This window comes from Pleuronectes platessa, chromosome 4, assembly GCF_947347685.1.
Source record: "Pleuronectes platessa chromosome 4, fPlePla1.1, whole genome shotgun sequence".
In the NCBI taxonomy this organism is placed as follows: domain Eukaryota; kingdom Metazoa; phylum Chordata; class Actinopteri; order Pleuronectiformes; family Pleuronectidae; genus Pleuronectes; species Pleuronectes platessa.
The window spans coordinates 20,788,418-20,808,374 of NC_070629.1; the positions used below are offsets into that span (position 1 = coordinate 20,788,418).

Below are 19,957 nucleotides of genomic sequence, written 5' to 3' on the forward strand. Positions count from 1 at the left end.
CTGTGAACAACCTTTTAAAGTCCACTTGAACGTCGAAGCAGACAGAAAAGTTTTTCTCTTTTCAAGCGATGGCTCCAAAGATTCTTTACTCTGAGCTTAATTCTAATCTTCTTTCGCTCTTTGATTTCCTTCATGCTTTTCTTTACAGATTTGTGAAGCCAAATCTACGCAGCCTGAGAGACGGAGCCGACGTTATATTCAGCATCGCAGGCTCTTCTTTTTTTAAAGTGACAGCAGAATCCATCTTTCTCTCGGCTTCAATACGTCCCAGTTATCTCATACACACACCTTGTTTTAGGAGGAAAACTCTGACGTTAGTAATGGAAAAATCCAAAATCACAATCTCCACAAGATGTTTTCATCTATTTTATTTGTATTAAATATTAACAATAAGCAGAGAGTGGACAGGAATCTTTTGATAGGACATTTCTCATGTGAACAAACAACTGTGAGTGACAAAAACAATCTCAGACAGAAACTGAGGAGAAATACTTTGGGTGAACACACACTGAAAGTTTTTTTTTTTTGGATCATAAATAAACCCATCAGACAGTTTTTTGTTCGGGATGGATTATCCCTAATGAATATGTGAGCTGGTTATGAGCTTATCGCTGGTCAGGGGCTCACAGTATGAATCTCTACCCAACAGTTTCATATACTTAGACGCAGAAGAAAAAGAACATCTTTAATAGATTATCAATCATCACAATTCTGGCACAGTTCGGCAAAAGTTGGGAAAGTCAAGTCTTTCAAAGTCATAGTGCAAAGGCTGGATTTTAAGGGGGACGGGCACAGCGGGATAAAATCAAGGGGACTCGGAGTCGACTGGCCTTTACATGTAAATTTAGCATGGGAACTCAGTTCAACATTAGAGTCTTTCAGTTTTTCACCTTTGTTTGTGATGTGTAACTACAGCCTGAGATGCTTTGGTAATAGCCCAGACCTCCGACTGCATTTAACATTAATCAATGAAAAACATATCTTAAACCTTTCTGTCAAGTTTTAATCTCTTAAGTGCCAAACGAACAATGTATGTCAACCCTAATTATTCAGTGTCAACATCAACATTATCAATAAGTTATGTACAGTTATACAATTCATTCTTTATTACAGAAAAAAAAATCCTAGTTACAGTAAGCACATAAAAAACAGTAGAGTATCGGTGATTCATTAAAATCATAGTAATATCATCAGAATTTGTTATATAATTTCCACCATGATTATTATCATGACAACTAGCTTCATTAGTTAGTGCCAAGATGCTTTTAGGAAACTTGTCTATGTCCAAAATATAAATAAGGCAGAAACAATAAATAACAGTGAATGTACAACACGTGGCTCAGTAAACAAAAGAGCTGAGGTTTGTTGACCCTTGTTTTCCCAGCAGTGAAATTCAATATCGTTCCACTGCAGCGGTTGCAAAGGGAAACACGTCTCAGAAAGACGACAGCTCCCACATCGGATCTGCCTTCTCAGAAGTGGCCGTTTCCTCTCATGATACCTGACAGTAGCTGAAGCAAACACGGCGGAGGAATAAAGTGTGAGCGAGCAGTGCAAACAGAGCCGAACACTCCCTTATGACTTTTCACCTGCGACACAGGCATTGATGAAGGATGTAAATAGATTTTCTTTAGAGGTCGGCCGGCGGAACAAGAACTATTCCCTCCACCTGTAAACAAAGCTAACAGGGGGTATTTAGTTCACATTACAGCGCCTGCTCGGAGGCCAGGTCCTCGGGAGCCACATCGCTGCCGGCCCTCTACTCGACCAGGGAGCTCATTGCATTCAGCAGGTGTAAAATTACTCTCTAATTAGAAAACTGGAATGGGAATCGGCGGCGCTGCTGGTCCCAGCGCCCGGGACCGAGAGCTGCTCCGGCAGAGTCTGTGACGGACACCGACTATATGAGAATACAGGCTCTGGGTAGAAGTAGGCTAAGCAGGGTAGAGACGGGGGGAAGGAGGGACCTGGGACACGATGCACGGGGGGGGGGGAGAGCAGGATGACAGGCTGAAAAGGAGGAAAAGAACAACAGTGAGTTTGAATGCAACAAAGAAAGATGCTGGGGAGACAGGAGGGAAATGGACAGGGAGAGATTGGAGGAGGATAGAGATGGAATCAAATTGAGGTGGAGAAAAAATAAGGACAAAAAGAGAAAGGGTGAGGAAAAAGACCAGATGGAGACTGGGTAGCTTTCACCAGTGGGATCAGGGCCGGCTTCCTTAGGGCTTTTCTTCACCTCTACCAGCTCCTCACCTCATGAGGTGTGCTTTACAACACACACTCGCCCCCCCCACCACTCACAGTTTATCCCAAACCTAACATTTTGTGTGGATGCCGAGAGCAGTGAACGTCTGGCCTGCACCCGGCAGCGGGGCAGGACCCCACCCCCCGCTCAGCATTATCAGATTTGACCAGAAGCCAGTGGGTGAAAGAAAGGAGCGTTTGACGGTTTACTCAGTTCAGCAGCATGTGTACACTCACCAATCACTGTATAGGAAACACCTACACACCTCATGCGATAATGCAATACAGGTCAGGAGCTTCAAATCGATCAGGTCAGAGGGAATGGGATGTTCAGGACTTTGGCCGTGTCATGACTTGTTGGAATCAGGCATGTTTGAGTATTTCTAAAACTGTTGATCGAGTTTATTTGAAATTTAGCAGGAAACAGAAACAGTCCTGTCTTCAGAAACGCCTTGTTAATGAGGGTTCAGAGGAGAAAGGCCAGACTGGTTGGAGCTGACAGAGCTGGAGTTACTCAGAGAATCATCTCAGAATGAACCTGTGAAACCTTAAGGTGGATGGGCTTCAACACAATGTTGGGTCCATCTGCCCTCAGCCAAGAAATCTGCACTAGGCACAGTCTCGCTGAAGAGCAGAAAATGTCCCCTTTACTGATAAATCTCAATTTCTGCAGAATTTGGCGTGAAGCAAGAATCCGTGGACCCAGCCTGCCTCATGTCAACCGTCAGGCTGGTGGTGGCGGTGCTGAAATGGTGAGGGGGGGGAATATTTTCTTGGCACCCTCTGAAAATCTTAAAACCGATCAATCCTAGTTTGAAAGCCACAGCCTGGTAACTGAGTGTTGGTGCTGACCACAAGCATTCATTTATGACCACAACTTAGCAGCTTCTAACGGCTACTTCCAGCTTGATGATGCACAACTTCACAGAGCAGGTTGTCTCACACTCTTTTCACAATGCAGACAATCAGGTACTTTAATCACCTCCAGGATCAATATGTCTGGATTAGGCACAACACCTTTGGGATGCGGTTGAGCAGGTGAATGGCAAATCCGCAGGAATGATGTGATGCAACATGAGCCAGAATCTCAAAGGAGTGTTTCCAACATCTCGTGAGACGGCAATATCCAACATTAGCATGGTGCTGCTTATGAAGTGATTGGTGAGTGTATATTCATTGCTCAGATTGAGAAGGTCCTGATGGATTTCCTCACTTGTTAAATTGTGAAACGTCTAACGTGAATGAAGTTGTACGACTCAGCAGGTCATGGCAGTTACAGTCTATGTAAATCTTACTCAAAAGATATGTGTCCCACTGTCTAGAACAATATTCCCGCCTTATTTTACCAAACACCATCTTGTTAGGTCAGTTTTCAAAAAGATAAACCAACACATCTGAGATCAGGACAAAAGCAGATCCTTCAGGGACTGGGTATCAGTGGAAAACTCAGTGCTGGTGCTTTTTCAAAATGGGATATATTATAAAATCACTTCTTCAGTTTATTTTCTTTCGAGCATTCGAACGAGATCAGTTTTCTGTCAGCTTTCTTGGCCAAACACAATCAGACTCCTGGCAATTAATTCCATAATAACTTGATGATGTGAAATCTGTGAAGGAAATATAACGCCATGATTTGAGACACATTTGTTCCCTCTGTATTCCTAAAAATTGGTATTGACATTTAACAAAGCACAGGTGTGTATCCCTGTTCGATACCCAGCCCTAAAAGAAGAGTTTGAAGAGCTTCTTTCAAAAACCCGGCACACACACACACACACACGTACATTTTGGAAAAACATACACAATGCTGGTTGTTCCAGATTTCAAATCCTTCTTCTCTTTGTTTTGATCTTGTTCGACAAGTCTGCAGTGATAATAATTCAGAATAGTGTTGTAATCATAGGGGTGAATTGATAAATTTGTACCGTACTATTCTAACATTGCAAACACATATTAATTATTGTATATAATGGGGCAACATTGCTTTCTTTTAAAAACAGTGGTCCAGTTACTCTGAGAGAGCATGTGATCTCTTAGTTATGTGGGATCGACAAGTTCTCAAAGCACATTTCTTCGAGGTCGTAGCATGTTCGATTCCCTTCTTGAAACACTGAGGTGAGAGTTGATACTGAAAGATTATCAAAAGACCCCGGACCCCGCTGTTGTTACAGTAGAAAAGTCCCACCTGTATTTCCCTTACATTTAAAAAAGCATGCTGTAAGAGGGTAGTGGATGCAGATGGCTCCTAAGTGGACATTAAGGAATGTGGAGTGGATCTGACTTGGGTTTTGGCCAGGTGAGAATAAATCCTTACAAGCACACACTACGGTCATTTCCCATAGTTCCTTAAGCAGCTCATGGTTTAAACTGGTAAAAATGATTAACATCAAGGAATAAAAAATAAATCTCATCAACAAAAGCACAAACAAATAGAAACCTCACGTGTCTGTCCTGGTTTGAAAACCCTGTTTGTACAGATTGTGAAGCAGAGATATAAGTGGAGATATCTGCCTGAGAGTGTAAGTGTGTGTCTCTGTGGAAGGGTTGTGAGTCTCTGGGCTGCACTTTGTGTGTCTGTGGGCGTAAGCACATCTAAATTGTCAGCATGACACTATGTGGGAGTTCTGATAGACGGGTGAGTGCCTTTTTCACACTCGTAGCCTGCGTGTGTGCACCTGCGAATGATCGTGTGTTTAAGTGAGCAGGCCTACGAACAAAATGTCAGCGAAGGGTTTTATGAGCAAAGTGAAGAGAAACAGCAGGGACTATAACTATGTGCTGTTCAAGTGTCGGAGAAACGGAGACAGTGAAATTCAAGAGACTCGTTCCGAAGGAGCAGCGGTGTTTCTCTAAAGTTACACATTTTGTCACTTGAGTCAATAATGTGGCTGCTTATGGTTGAGGGGGGAGAGCGTAAAGGTTTGAGCCCTCTCAACTGTCTCGCTGTGTCAGAGCTTGCAGCTCGGCAGTGTGTAGGGAATGCTGGAGGAAGACATTTTTACGACTGTAGCTATGCAGGGACAGAGGGCCTCGAGGTGGCTGTCCTAAACGACCCGTAAATGTGGTGGACGAGGAGGACGAAGAGGAGGCAGAGGAAGGTGTGGGAGGGGGAGGGGAGGCTTGGTCGGACGACGAGACGCTTGGCGAGGGGCTTCCCCTGCCCGCGAGGCTGTGGAGGCTCGAGGAGGCGCTGGCCATGACTGCGCGGGGAATATGGCTGGGGGGGTGGTGCTCTCCTCCTGCTCTCCTCACTCCACCTGACAGACTCACTCCTCCTCCTCCTCCTCCTCCTCCTCCTCCTACAGTTAGGGACTCAGAAGAGGAGGACACCCCCTCTGGCATCCTGGAGGACAGACATGGAATCATGGTGAGATTAGCGGCTGCCGATCCGGAGCCCGGGCATTGATTTGGACTGGGCCCCGGGTGTGACACTAGGAGCTGAGCTGGAGTACAAGGTGAGGCTAGGGCTGACACAGCGGTGGCGGCGAGGGACAGGCTGGAGGAGCCTGTAGCCAGATTTGATGCTGGGTGACGGGCTGAAGACTGCGCCAGTGCCCCATGGCAGTGGCGCTCTTCCCTGGCAGTGTGTCGCTCTGAGGCAGGAGGGTGGCCGTGCAGAGGTGGATGGTGATGGAGGACGTGCTGGTTACACAGGTCCCCTGCGAGTGCTGCCCCCACAACCCGCACTACCCTTCGGTCCCTTGGGGCCAGACTGCTGCTGCTGCCTAGTCCTGACCACCGGCCTGGATGATTGGTCTAAGAGGGGGAGAGAGAGAGAGAGAGAGAGAGAGATAAAGACAGATGTTAAAGAGACTTTCCTCTGCACTGCTGCCGGTGTCTCTGTGAGTGTGTGACGTGTACCTGCTGTTTTTCAAGAATAAATCACTAAGCATGTCCCGGGGGAAACACTCGGGAGAGAGACAGGAGGACACAGACAGGCTGAGAGAAATAGAGAGACGGGCAGCATGAGCAAAGTTGTGTGTTCACTATAGACTGTTAATTGGGTGACATTTGGAGAATGATCTCTCTGGGCTCCTGCAGCTTGTTCTAATTGATTCTAAACCAACCGGAACCCAGCTCACTGAAGAACACACACACAGACACACACGGACGCACGCACACACACACGCACACGCCAATTAGGAGACAAACAGGACAAGGTAACATCTGCATGTATGGAGATGTGCACTCAAAGTATGCAAAATCCCCCCTCAAAAAGAAATGGGATCTCACTCTTTCCCCCTCTTTCTCGCTCCCTCCCTCCCTCCCACACACAGACACACACACACAAACACACACACACAAACAGGCTATGGGGAGGATGGCACATAAAGCTCGATGGCAGAAACAAGAGCCACCTGTTCTCTTTCACACTCCACTGCACCCCCTTATGCAACATATCTCATCACTGTCCCCCTTTGCTCTCTCCCTCTAACTGTCTTTCTCTCTCTCACACACACACACACGCACACACGCACACAGACACAGACACACACACACAGTGCCATTGGGACAGAGTGTGCATTGTACACTAAAGTAACACAATCTCATCCGACACTGAAGAACCTCACGGGAGAATAAGCCGAGTTGACATTTGCCAACACAATGGCTGTGTGTTTCCCTGTGTGTGTGGTGTGCATACGGATAAGCATGTGCTGGGTAATTGCATGCGTGCAAATGCTTTTTATGTGTGCAACATTGTGTTGATACGCTTACTTGCAAATACATGCATGCATTTATTTAGAATCCTGGGTGCTTTCATGTATCGTGTATGAATGTGATCATGATTCCCTCCATTTTTGTGTGGAAATCAATATAACACATAATGTAATTACTGTGTTGAGGCCGTGGACGGCAGTTTCATGTAAGAAGTAGAAATGTAATTAGAACAGAATACAGCTGACTGAATGGGTACAGTACAATGGTGCAACCACAAATTCAATGAAACGGTTGTCAACCTGAAATCAAACAATAATAAAAAGGGGAAAGGGAGGAGAAAGTTGGGGATGACAAACTGGAAGTGAGATGGTGTCTGTTACAAATGATGCTTATTGGACAGAGAAACTTAAGCTGTGGTGTATAATTAGCCTCAGTGTCAGAAGCACATCAAGAAATGTGACTGAGATGAGGTGTTTTGGGGATTTTTACAACTGCCAGCATATTGCTGATCCTTCTAAATAGAACTCAATAAAACCTACATTTAATATGTTAACCCAGTAACTCAGTGGTGTAAGAAGTGTATTTTTTATTTATGAGCTCACCAGCTTTTTTTTTACACATATAATTGTAAATAGGGATCAGTCGTTTCAACATGTACCAGGAAAGAAGATTATTTTATCTTATTCTCTTCTCAAACTGTCCTATCATGGCTACTGTAATTCACTACTTCTTCTGACTGTTAAACAAGTCCAGTGTGTGCTTCGGGCGCTGATTTACATTCATCAAATGATGCAATGCGGCCGGTGTGTGTTGCACTTATAACACTTTTATTTGTTGATCTTTTTTATACCTCCACACCGGCAATAGTCATTATTCAGCACCTTAACTCTCAAGCAGAAGGAGAGATTGTGACAATATTTCACATTCGGTTTGATGTTGAATTTGTGATTCCCACCTTGAAGCTGTGGTAATTGTTTATTTTTTTTGTTTAGCTGGATCATCAACATATTAGACATTGTACAGATTTACAGACCAGGGTCTCAATTATCGATGCAAGAAGGAAGAAAGGGGGAAGCTCTGTCAGATACCATGTGATAGATGTGAAAATACTGGCTTTTATGTTCTGACAGTATTGGAATAGTATAAGTTTATACTAGCCACTAATGCCAATAAATAAATAATGATGCCCATAATGAATGGATCATGATAAAGGAAGATCCTGGGGACTGCTATCTATAAGTGTGTGAAAGAAGGAGCAGCTTGATTGAATTTAGGACACTGTTAGCCTTTGGTGATTTAGGATGCTTCCCTGGTTTTACTAAGACTTTAGTAATGGTGTGCTCCAGGCTCTCAGGTTAGTAGTAGGTTCCAATGGAATAAATGAGCAGGAGTAAAAGGGGGTCTATTCATTTATCAGTTTTGAAGACATGTATTGAAAAACGATCAGGCCCTGAAGCCTTTCCCACTGTTCCCGATACTGATCTCCATGATTTTACTTTACTGCTTTTCTTTAATTGCGTTCACATTCATGTGTAAGCCAGTTCATGAAGAAATATACCTACATTTGTAAGTAGAAAGCGTAATCTGTGTCCATATCTCTGGTTGTGTAACCGCTCACTGACACTACACACAAACATGGAAACATCCTCTGACATGCTCGTTTGATATGGCTTTTAAAAGATCTGAATTGCAGCCAAACAAGCTGCACTCTAAGAGCCCCGTCTTTGTGTCCTTTCATGTCCGAATGAAACAAAAAGAAGAAACTACCCAAAAAAAAGCAAAAAAGCCAAACACAACAGCTCTCTGCCAAAACAACAAACAGTGTGTCGTCTTTGCAGTTTACTTAAAGAGCTGAGGGAGTGTGCCTCTGCTGTCTAATGGGCTCTAATGTGTGGATAAACACTACAAGACTTCTTGCAGATTCCTTGATCTAATTATGAGGAGAGAAAATTTCCATTCGAGCCAAATTTTCTACATAGGGGCTCCGCAAAGAAAGCTGAGGGAATAATCACTGTGTGGAACATCCATTATGGCAGTGCTGGTTTATGGAGGACGTCTTAATTAGGGCTAAATTGCTAATCATACAAAAAAATCTGTAGTTTTTTTCCCACTTTCAGATACTTGGGAAAAAACAACAGAAGGTAAAGCGAGAAAAGCAACATACAAATTGGCCGACAAGTCTGAAAGAAACAATTACTAGGCACAGAACAAATAGTTGGTTGAAGAGACATATGCTCTGTATTAAAGAGGGACAGCTCTGATCCAAGTATTTGAAGGAACAACAAATGAACACAGTGAATCAAATGCAACTAGAAACTGTGGTAAACCCAGGGAGATAAACAGGGAGAGAAAAAGGTCAGGCCCGATATCTGTGAGGAGTCAACAAATATTGGAGGAGAAGCGAGAAGACAGGAGTAAATGAGCGAGAGGATTGTGTGGATGTGATTAAAACAGAGATAAACAAAAATGACAACAACAGAAGACCAGACAGCGAGCCACACACAAAATAAAAAGAGAGAGCGGGACTGATTTACAAACTCGGGCGTCCTTTCTCAAGTACACGCTCTGCGGCAAGCGGGCTTTCTCATTGCCACTGACAGAACGGCCTGGGTGTGCGAACGCTCTGGAGAGTCCCTCACACACAGTCCTATAAATACACAGAAACACACACACCTAGGTAAGTCAGAGTGATTTAAGAAGGCCCTTTCCTGCAGCCGCAGTTTTTATTGGGCAGTGAAGAAAACAGTAATGTGGTAATGGCCAAGTTTGCATAGAAGAGATCTTTAAAACCCTAAAACATCCTTCTACAAGTTGGCTGTTTACCTCTCAGTCATTTTTATACAGGGAAGAAGAGGGTGGTGGTAGACGTTTGTTTCCCTAAAATAAAGTAATCATAGAAAACACCACCAGCCTGATGTAAAGAAAGAATTCCTGCCCTCATGTACACAGCATGGCTCTGCATTCATGCTCCTACACTAATTCTAATGGAGGCCATTGGGTATTGAAACCCAAAAGTTTCCTGTTTCTTCACAGTGGCAATCATAGATCTAAATGTTTGTGAATGTGAATTCTTTATATTTTGTGACTCCCACGTCGTCTGTGAAAATCATATGATTATAATTATCCTATGAGGTTTGAAAAGTTGAGTGAACATTTCAAACACAAAACAGTAAACACAAAGCCACAAAATTCAAGCAACACTCAAAATAACCTTTTACTTGTCTCGCAAAAATAACAAAATTATTCCAAAACAATTGTATCTTTTCTAAAACCAAACGCTGGTGTCTACTAACACATCAAGCCAGCCAGTGCATTGACTGTGAATGAAAATGTGTTTATATTTCTATAAAATGGGGGTTTCGGATTTGAAAGGTGTCTAACCAGATGAACAGTGATTTCAGTTTTTAGAGAATGGGATTTAGTGTTTTGGCAATTTAGAAAAGTTGTAATACAGATACAATAACAGGAGAGTAAACCCACCCACATGGTTTTCGAAATCCTATTTAAATGACAACTGAATACATTTTTACATATTTACGCTCTTGACTGTACATAAAGACAAACATGACCTTTCCTCAAAAGTGAAGCCAAAGTGACTTGATTGCTCCCTTGTGGTCAACGAGTCAAAGTACACGTCAAAGTTTTTTCTCAAAGATGGTTTCTGACATTGTAGGTATTCTCATCACACTGATTTGTGATGTGAATGCTCTTATTCCAGTAAGTTTGGTCTTGATTAGTTATTTGTTGTTAAAAAAATGATTGACAGCTGAGATTGACTTACAATAGCGTGAGCCAATGTATCGACCTCACTGCTGCAGCTCCACCCCCTGATCACTACCATGCAGACTCTGGCTGCAATCGTTATAAACAATGCCAGATGAAAGCGTACATATCAAGGATATTGTAGATACTGTATATATTTTGGCTTGATTTCTGGATAGTGGGAAGAAATGGAGATGCGTCGTCAATCTTCATACACAGTCTGCGATTTACGCCCAATGTGACAGAGAGTTGTGAAGGAGCAATAACCCTCCTAGCACAATTTCATCTCACCTCTTCAACCATAATTATAACCATGAACATCCTTTTTGAGTTCTGAGGCAGTATTGGCAATACATCATGACTTTAGATCACGGCTAGACGCTGGTTTTGAATTTGAAGTTGTGATAAAAAGAGTCATAAACAGGCTGAGAAACATGATGCCCACACTTAGAAATCCCTCAAAGCTCGATCTATCATTTCCTCTGCTCTTGCCCAGAAAGCATCATTGAATATTTACAGACGAGGTGTGCAGTGCTGAGTCTCCCACATCAACAAAAGGCACTTTGCTGGATAAATCGCCAACAAACAATCCAACAAAGGGTGAAACTGAAGTCTGGGCCTGGTGTCTCAAAAGCCATAGCATACTGTATCCTGACTTGGAACTCGCTGGATTTCATCAATACACAATCCCCTTAGGAAGTGCTTCTCTTGTACAGCCTGTAGCAACATCCTCACTTCCCACTTCCTCTCTTCATCACTTTTTGTTGTAGTCTTCCATCTTCATCTCGCCCCTCTTCCCCTGCCTCTCCTTTCCCCAACACAACTCTCCCAATTTCTAGCTGCTGTCTCATTCCGCACCTCACCTTCCTCCCTTGGTTTTTATGAGAAATGGAATTTACAGTATATCGTACAGGAAGCACATTAAAATGTAAAAGAATACAGTAGCAGTAAATTTCATATAAATCAGGAGAGTAATTCTGCCAAAGTAAGAAAAGTAGAGGTCAGGAATAGTAGAGAAAAAACAACGTCAGAGGTGAAAATGAATACTGTGACTTGACATTGTAGGAAAGACCACACAAAACTGAACTGAGACATTAAACAGCATTGTGCATCGTTTACAGTAGTGATGGTGACATACTTTCTGTGTCATGACAGTTGTTACAGTAACTTAATCATATAAACTATTTGAAAGGACCTAGAGAATGGCAGGAAACGAGAAGGGCTTTAGTTGTCAAAATGGGCATTGTCTTGTTTATGTAAATTCAGTATTATTAGCCAATATTTGACTGTCTGTTCTTTGTTCTGACAGTTCAGTTTTTTTTTTTCTTTTAATGCAAGCTGGATAAACTGCATTCAACTGTGAGGGTAATGGAATTTAACAGTAGGCAAGTTGATATCCAGTCAAATTTGAAAGTATGAAAAAGTGGAGGGATAGTGTAGTCAGAGTAGTCACTAAGCTTGGTTCTCCCCTTGCATCGCACCCTCTTGACCTCGCCTCTCTCATCCCTCACCTTCTCCTCCACTCTGTCCTTGCTTTTGTCCCTTCCTCTCTCTTCTTTACTTATGTAACTTGGTGCTTGCAAGCAGCAAGCAGGGCTGAATAGACCCTGACAGCCAGAGGATTGATGGCACACTACTGCAGTCTGGAGACCACACATAGAGACGGAGGGGGAGAGAGAGAGAGAGAGGGAGAAGGATTTTTTTTTTTTTTTTACTGTTTTCAGTGGAGACAGTTATGGTTCGGTTGGGCCTGAGATGATGAAAATAGATGGAGATGGAATAAGAGGAGACCACAGTTGTTAGGTTGCTAAAGCTGTCAATCCACGCCACACTGCAGCAAACTGCCAACCAGCTGGCTGGGTGTCACATCCCGGACCTTTTCGCTGGAGGCACACCCCCCCGAGGCAGGACACTAATGTGATGCACTGCACAGCTAATCGGCTCACAGTGTTACCAATCTCCGGCCCTGTCACTGAACTACTGGAAAATTATCCACATTAGGCCAACACAGTAACTTGCTGCAAACCACAAGTATGAGGCAGGGTTGTGTTCGTCTGTAGCTCTATAAATATTTAGACTTACAATATCTCCGTCAGGGTAACTCCACTGCATATCAATGTGGCCGAAGGCTTGAATACATTACAATGTCTGAGACTGAGTTGTCTCTTGCCTTTTTCACTACAAAGAAAAGTCCAAAAAGAAAACAAACTTATTTACAGCAAACGCCTCTAGGAAAAGTTTGAATCAAATCAAATTGACAGCGGGATAAACCAGCACATGCACCCGCACATGCACCTATGGCTCAGCACGGAGCCTCAGCTCAACCTGGTGACTGCTTGAGGGACACATGGACTTGATGCCACTGTCATGTTCCAGATCTTCCATCAGCTTTAGTGTGCAAGAGCAGACAAACATAATCATGTGCTGTCTATAGGATTCAGATTCACAGCGCTTTATTCACACAGGGTAGCTCCAACCTCTGCCTAGCACCTGTGGAGAGCAGGATCAATGTGGCAAATACCGTATAATCATAATGCAAATGTGTCCACAAAGTCCTCCATTGACTTCCAGTGACTTTCTGAGCAGCAGGTAACTACTGTTCATCGAAGGACGACTACAGACACTGATACAAATGGCACTAAAGGAAACGCTGATGTTTTTTTCTTTTCAGGAAACAACTTGAATTAAATTTAAATTTAATTCTGAATTTACCTACTGTCTTGATTGTGTCTTATAGACTCAGCAACTAATTGGCAGCTGATAACATGCTACCTAGCAACAGCACGATACCTTCCACTGATAAAACACCTCAGTTAGATGAGGATCACAGCTGCAGGCGACAAAAGCACCAGGTCTCACCTCGATTTTGAGGCGTCCAATGAGATCACGTCTCAACACAGCAGTTGCTGAACGTTTGTGTCATTGTACGTTCATAGTTACTATTTGTGATTGTCTATGTTGAGCAGTGTATAGCCCCGGGACTTCAAATTCGGCCCAGAGAGAAAAAGGAAGGCTGGTAAGTATTGAAGCCGGTGCCATTCTGTGGCCAGGAGGCCTAATGAGGTTTCTTGAGCAGCTCAGCTGGGCATGTATTCTGTGAGCCTGCATTGCTCATCAACCACCATCCCCAACAGGTTTGGGTGTGCACAAGTGTACGCATGTGTCCTTGTGTGTGTGTGTGTGTGTGTGTGTGTGTGTGTAGGTGTGTGTGTGTGTGTGTGCGCGCATGAGTGTGTAATCATGGTGAAATTCATCGACCACCAGCCTGTGCCCAATATGCTTGGTGAACATTGCCCAGAACCACAAGCAAAGGGAGTAGGAAGGAGAAAAAAGCTAGATGAATGACTGAGTAAAGATGATGGAAAGAAATGAGAGCGAACGAAGGAGTGGAGAGTTGTGTGGAAAATGGTGAAGTAGAAAAAAGGAGAGGAGGAGATCCACAGGAACAGGGAGAGTAAAGATGTCAGAGGAGGAGAAAAGATGAAAGACTAAGAGAAAAGACAAACAGAATAACAGGGAAAGATTGGTTCAAAGAAATAAGGTGAGGGGATGACCCACAGGTAACAGAGAAGTAAAACAACAAAGGAAGAGAGGATAGCAAGAGGGTAGAAACATGGCTGCATGGGCACATATTTAGTCAAAGGTGACAAAACAGACCGGAACTTACAGCAGATGAAAGAAAGACATAATTAATCAGCTAGAGTCGAAGATATAGAGAAAGAGAGATAGCACAAATGTAAAGCAGGTGAGAAAGACCCTTAGTTGGATGGTGGAGAGGCAGGGCCACATTAGGTACTGAGGGAGCCAAGAATATCAAATTAAAGCCTTGCAGGGATATCTAAAGAAACAACTATTTTCCTTCCCAATAGAAACCATGAGCACCCTTAGTAGTGGGTATTATTGTACACAGTTTTATCAGTCAGGCTGAAGAGAAGGTTTATCAGGGACCCATACAAGCTAGAACCACCACCACATCCAGGACATAAAATCTGCCAAAAGTGATTCAATATACCTTTACAATTGAATCCATCAACAACAAGACACACATCCATACCACATGATTTCTACATTGGTTACATTTTTATTTGTCACTCTTCTTTTGCAGTTCGAAAATTGAGTTTGGGTTTTCCTCTCTAGGGGAGTGCTGCCAAGCTGATTCTGTATCATCTGATTTCCTACCTTAAGACATGCAGGTCAGGTGAAGAGGAGGTGGAACAGAGACTCTACACGGCCTGTAGGTGTGAACGTGTTTGCCTGTCAATGTGTATCAGCCCTGTGATAGACAGGTACGCAGTCCAGGTGGAACCTACATCTAACCCCTCAACGTGCTAGAAGATGATTGCAACCCTGAACATGTGTTAATCAATAGATGGATGTTTTGCGTGTTCCGCTACAAAAAAACACAAATTTGCGTACACACCAACACGTGAGACAACCAATCTTTCATTTTGCACTTCAACTGGAACCAGAGTGACTCCTGCACCTGGCTGCTCCCCCTGGTGTCAACACAGTCCCATGCTGTCCCATGCTCCTATAAGCTGTCACTACCACCCATCATCTATTTGCATACAACCATTCCTTTGGATTACAAAATGCTGCTCCATCAGTGCTGCATTACTCCACCATTCCCACACTGTGCTTCAGAAATGTCACCAAACACTAAATCATCTATTTGGCTCTTGACTTGTGTTGACAGAATTGCTTTATCAAGGGTTAACCTCACAATGAGAAACCCTGGCCACACCTAGTTGGACTCTTGTCAGCACCAATCCCTTGGCTTGGCTTTCCTTGCCCAGATGGCAGTAGATCTTGGATTGTACCATCTTTGTCAGGCTACCACTGTTGGCTTCTCCATCTTCCAACAGTCTCACCCTCCAAGCTGCAGGGGCAGGGAAGCTATACTGTCCAACTCTATTTCCAAGGCTTTCACTGTCACCTCAGATTGCTTGCACGCATGCCCATTAATTACTTACCACTGTACTCCTCTGCAACGTCTCTCAACTTAAAAAATCTGGCAATACAATGATGTCCGTCTGTGTGAATCCGTTCTTTTTACTTGAATCATTTCCAATGGACACAGCCACCATCTCCTCCCAGAAACACCCGACAGTGGTTCAAAAGCATGATATCTTCTGGATCTATAACTGGTATACACTTAATTTTAACTGAACCCCTGTATTTTCATTCACCATGGCTAAAAGCCTGTGAATTGATTAAAACTTTTACAGGTAGCCCAAAAAAATGAAATCAACTTTTAACCGTGCTTGAAGATTTGTCTTATAAGGTATGTATTGATTTATGTATGAGTTATAAGCTTTTTTAAATACTATATTAGGAGAAATGTAAATTGATAAATGCTTCTTCCAAAGTCATCCATATATTGATATATCAGGCAAGAGTTGAGACTTGTAGTAGCTTTAAAATTCCTGATTGTATAACAACATGCTAATTGGGATGTTAAGTAGATTTGAAGACCAGGCAGCTGTGTGAGATCTTTGTGAGCATTCTGGTTGTTGTCAGTGTGTGTTTTCTTTCAGCGGTTTATGGTATTTGTGGGTAATAAACAACATTGTTTGGATCATTGGGTTAATAAAGATAATAATAGGTCTAAAAGACAACATATAAATTATAGGGACGGCTTGACGGCTTGAGTTAGATTAGACAGGTTGACTTACAGTGAGGAAACAATAAAGATTGTGGCTATGGCTGTGTCAGCGTGATGCATCATGTGGAAGGGATCAGGAAGTGTTGCAGGAATGGTGGCTGAGTGTGATGATAACATTTTTATGATGATGTGTACATTTACATATACAGGCAGCGTGTGTGTGTGTGTGTGTGTGTGTGTGTGTGTGTGTGTGTGTGTGTGTGTGTGAGACAGACAGAGTAGTGGGGCATGTGACACAATTGTGAGCACTGATGAAGCAGGAAGCCGATGGTCGTCAAAAATATTTTCCGCTGTCTGGGTATATAAAAGCCTTCTTCACCACCATCAGTGCACCGACGATGATTACACACACTCATGCAGTTATGTGCTTATAGTGCAGCAAGTGTGCCCGCATACACACACACGCACAGAAGTATGCACCAAGCCCTATTACCAACACACAATCTCACTAAAAAATACACACACACACACACACACACGCACAGAAGTATGCACCAAGCCCTATTACCAAGACAAAATCTCACTTAAAAAATACACACACACACACACACACACACGCACACGCACGCACACGCACAGAAATATGCACCATGTCCTATTACCAACACATAATCTCACAAAAAAATACACATGCACACGCACACACACATCTACCCTCCTGTCAGTCGGTGCAGATGATAACCTATTTACCACGGTTTCTCATCTTGTTCTGTGTATCAGCTTAGGAGAGCTAAATAAATTCAGAAGTGAAGAAAAGAGGAGAGAAAAGGAGAGAAGAAGAAGCCTAAGGAGGAAGAAGAAATACGATTTGTTTTCCCATCAGATGTCTGGGAGGCCTGTTGGTAATGCTGCAGTTGCCACCTGTGTCATCACACTGAACATAATCGACTGCCCTGCTGCACCTCCACCCCACTAAACAAGACAGAGAGAAGATGGGCGAGAAGAAAGTTGCATCCATCAAGATAATTAACACCATCTGCTCTGATGGATCAACTCAGTGCCATGGAGGTGTGGCTGAAAATGTGTTTGCAGGTTATCACAGTTCTTCCTTCTCGTCTCTCTTCTTTGGAGATAAATGATAGAATTGTTTTCGCTGTACCTGCTGTGTTTTAGAGGTGGTGTTTTTTTAAGCCATCTCTGGAAACCGGAGATATATATATAAATATTACATTTTATTCTTTGTTCCTTTCTTTGTGTGTGAGATGACAGGGAACACACTGCTGCGGCTTTTACAGAGAGTGACATGAGCTGATTGTGAGTGAGCCTGTCTTGTGGGCTCGCATTGTGCAGCAGCAGGGGGCTGCACCTTGATTCACAGAACGTAACAAGCCCCATTCGGTCAGTTAGATCCAGACAAGTGACTGTTTGTAGAGCCAGTAAAGAGAGGACATTGTCAACAGTTGTAAAGGGACCATTTTACCAGGGAGAATGTAGCATCTATTTAAACTGGTCACTGATATCGCTGGAAATTGGGTTATAATGAAATAATTTTACCCAGCTGTGAGTACTAAACAAAATTCCATTCACCTCCATTATAACTGAGTGGCAGCTTAAACAGAAATCGCAAAACCTTTTGTAAATCAGAAAGCAGAATATCTGTGTAGATGCCCGTAAAGGAAGGAGCAGAGCTATTTCAACAGGAAAATAAGTGTTTAAGTGATAGACTGCATATAAAGATGGACGACATGACAACTCCTCATAAGTGAAGCCAAACCAGCTTGAGCACTTCCTGGTGGCTGGCTGCATTATTGGTCATAAATAAAATGTAACATTCAGTAAAAAAATTGAAAGTTCTTATCATGTAGATGTTTGTCCAAGATATTTTTTCTCTAAATTATCTCTAGTAATTGACATGGTTGACAGCTGAAACTGACTCGTGGTTGGTCAAGTGCGTGTAGTGGCAGGACTTTGCTAACACGGCCCAATATGCCTGATAGTTAATGTGCGGACTCCAAACCATATCATCAACTCAATATGGCAGCGTTAATATTGAGGATATCTTGGCTTTATTCCTGGATAGTGGCAGGAAGTGTAAATGCATCGTCCATCTTAATATTTAGTAACATCACTTTAGACAAGAGAATAGACTTAAGTTATGTGCATTTAATCATAACTAACTTTTATCAAATACAGCCCCGAGTATTTTCTCACTTTGAAATTGAAATAGAATGTTTTTTATTTCTCTGCATTGATATATCTCACAGTTCTGAGCTCTCCAAGCGAAGACACTGACAGTTTCACTGCGTTGCAATCAGGCAAACATGACAACTGCAAATATGTATTCATGCGCTGCAGTGAAACACAGTATAATTGCCTGAGCGTTAAAACACATTGACTTATTTAACCACTGACTGACAGAGTCTATACACAGGTCTGCTTATGTGTGGATGCTTGACAAACCATTTCCTTTAAGAAACAAATTGTTTGGGCCAACATTCCCTTCTCTGCTTCTTTGTGTGGGTGGACAAAACAAAAAATACAGTACTAAAAGTGCAGCCTCATTATTTAGGCAGTCCATCACACTATCTGTGTCAACAGAAACAGCAGAGCAGTTATAGCAGCTGACAGGTAAAGCAGCTGTGCAGCTGTCATCACTAACTGTTGGTGGTTCAGAGGATGCTTGGCTGGGAGGAATGTCTTAATTTACAAAAGTAGACATAGTTTCCTCCCATAAGTGTAAAGGGGAGGTGAAAATGGAGACCTTATGAGAGACCACAGGGGCTTTATTACCCTGAACCTAACACATACACACTTACCCATGATGCCTCTGCTGTTAAGACAGATGCTGCAGATTGGCATAATGTCTCAGAATGAGGAGCAGCCCAACAGTGGCACAAAAGCAACAATAGATTCACCGAAGAAGGAACGAGCACAGCCGCAGCATCATAAGAAGAAATGATTCAATGCAACCGTCTTTTTGAGATTTTGAGGTTCATGGTCAAATTTTGTGTCTGTAAACACAAACTCTGAGCTGAGCAAGTGGCTGTCGTACAGTTCCTGGAAGGAATCCAGAAAGACATAATATCTTTCCAAATGAGACACATTTTCCAAATGAGGTTGGACACGGGAAATGAGTTTGCGAAAGTTAGTTTGTTCTAATTATGTTTTAATGAACTATTTTACTTGTGAATAATTGAATCTTTTCTCATAGAAAAAAAGCCACGGAGATCATTAGCCTACATTCTACATTGGTATTGTCATTGTTGCTGCACTGTGTCCTATTTTTAGCCTTGTTATCGGCAGATACATTGAAAGGCGTCATTTAAATCATTGAACATTGTGTGGCAGTTAGGGCGACCGCAGACAGAGCAACCAGTCAACGCCACTGGGAAGATTATCTGCAGAGAGCCACAGAACAGTAAAAAAACAAATCTGAGCAAAAAACAAAAGTTTATTCATATTTCGCATCGTCCCAAAAGCAATTTATCCAAATGTGAAAATAAGTGTGTAAAATCTAGACAGGGTATCTGCTGCGTCCAGGCAAATGTCTTGGTTTAGAAATATAACACAACTTAATTTAAGCAGAAATCAGAAGAGAGTATTTAAATAATATCTGTGATGTTGTCAACTGCACTCCTGGTAGTCCTGTCGAATGTGCTGCATGCGTGCACAAATGGGTTTGTG

At 42.8% G+C, this 19,957-nt stretch overlaps 1 protein-coding gene across 2 annotated transcripts in view; it reads right to left on the bottom strand.

Moving 5' to 3' along the window:
- Positions 1-352: 352 nt before the first annotated feature.
- ccser1 (coiled-coil serine-rich protein 1) overlaps positions 353-19,957 on the bottom strand; it is a 112,746-nt gene continuing 93,141 nt past the window's right edge. For both annotated transcript variants that reach the window (XM_053421454.1, XM_053421455.1), the window contains exon 11: positions 353-6,003. In XM_053421454.1, coding sequence (XP_053277429.1) covers positions 5,179-6,003 — 825 coding nt within the window. In that variant the 3' untranslated portion in view covers positions 353-5,178. The remainder of the gene's footprint in view (positions 6,004-19,957) is intronic.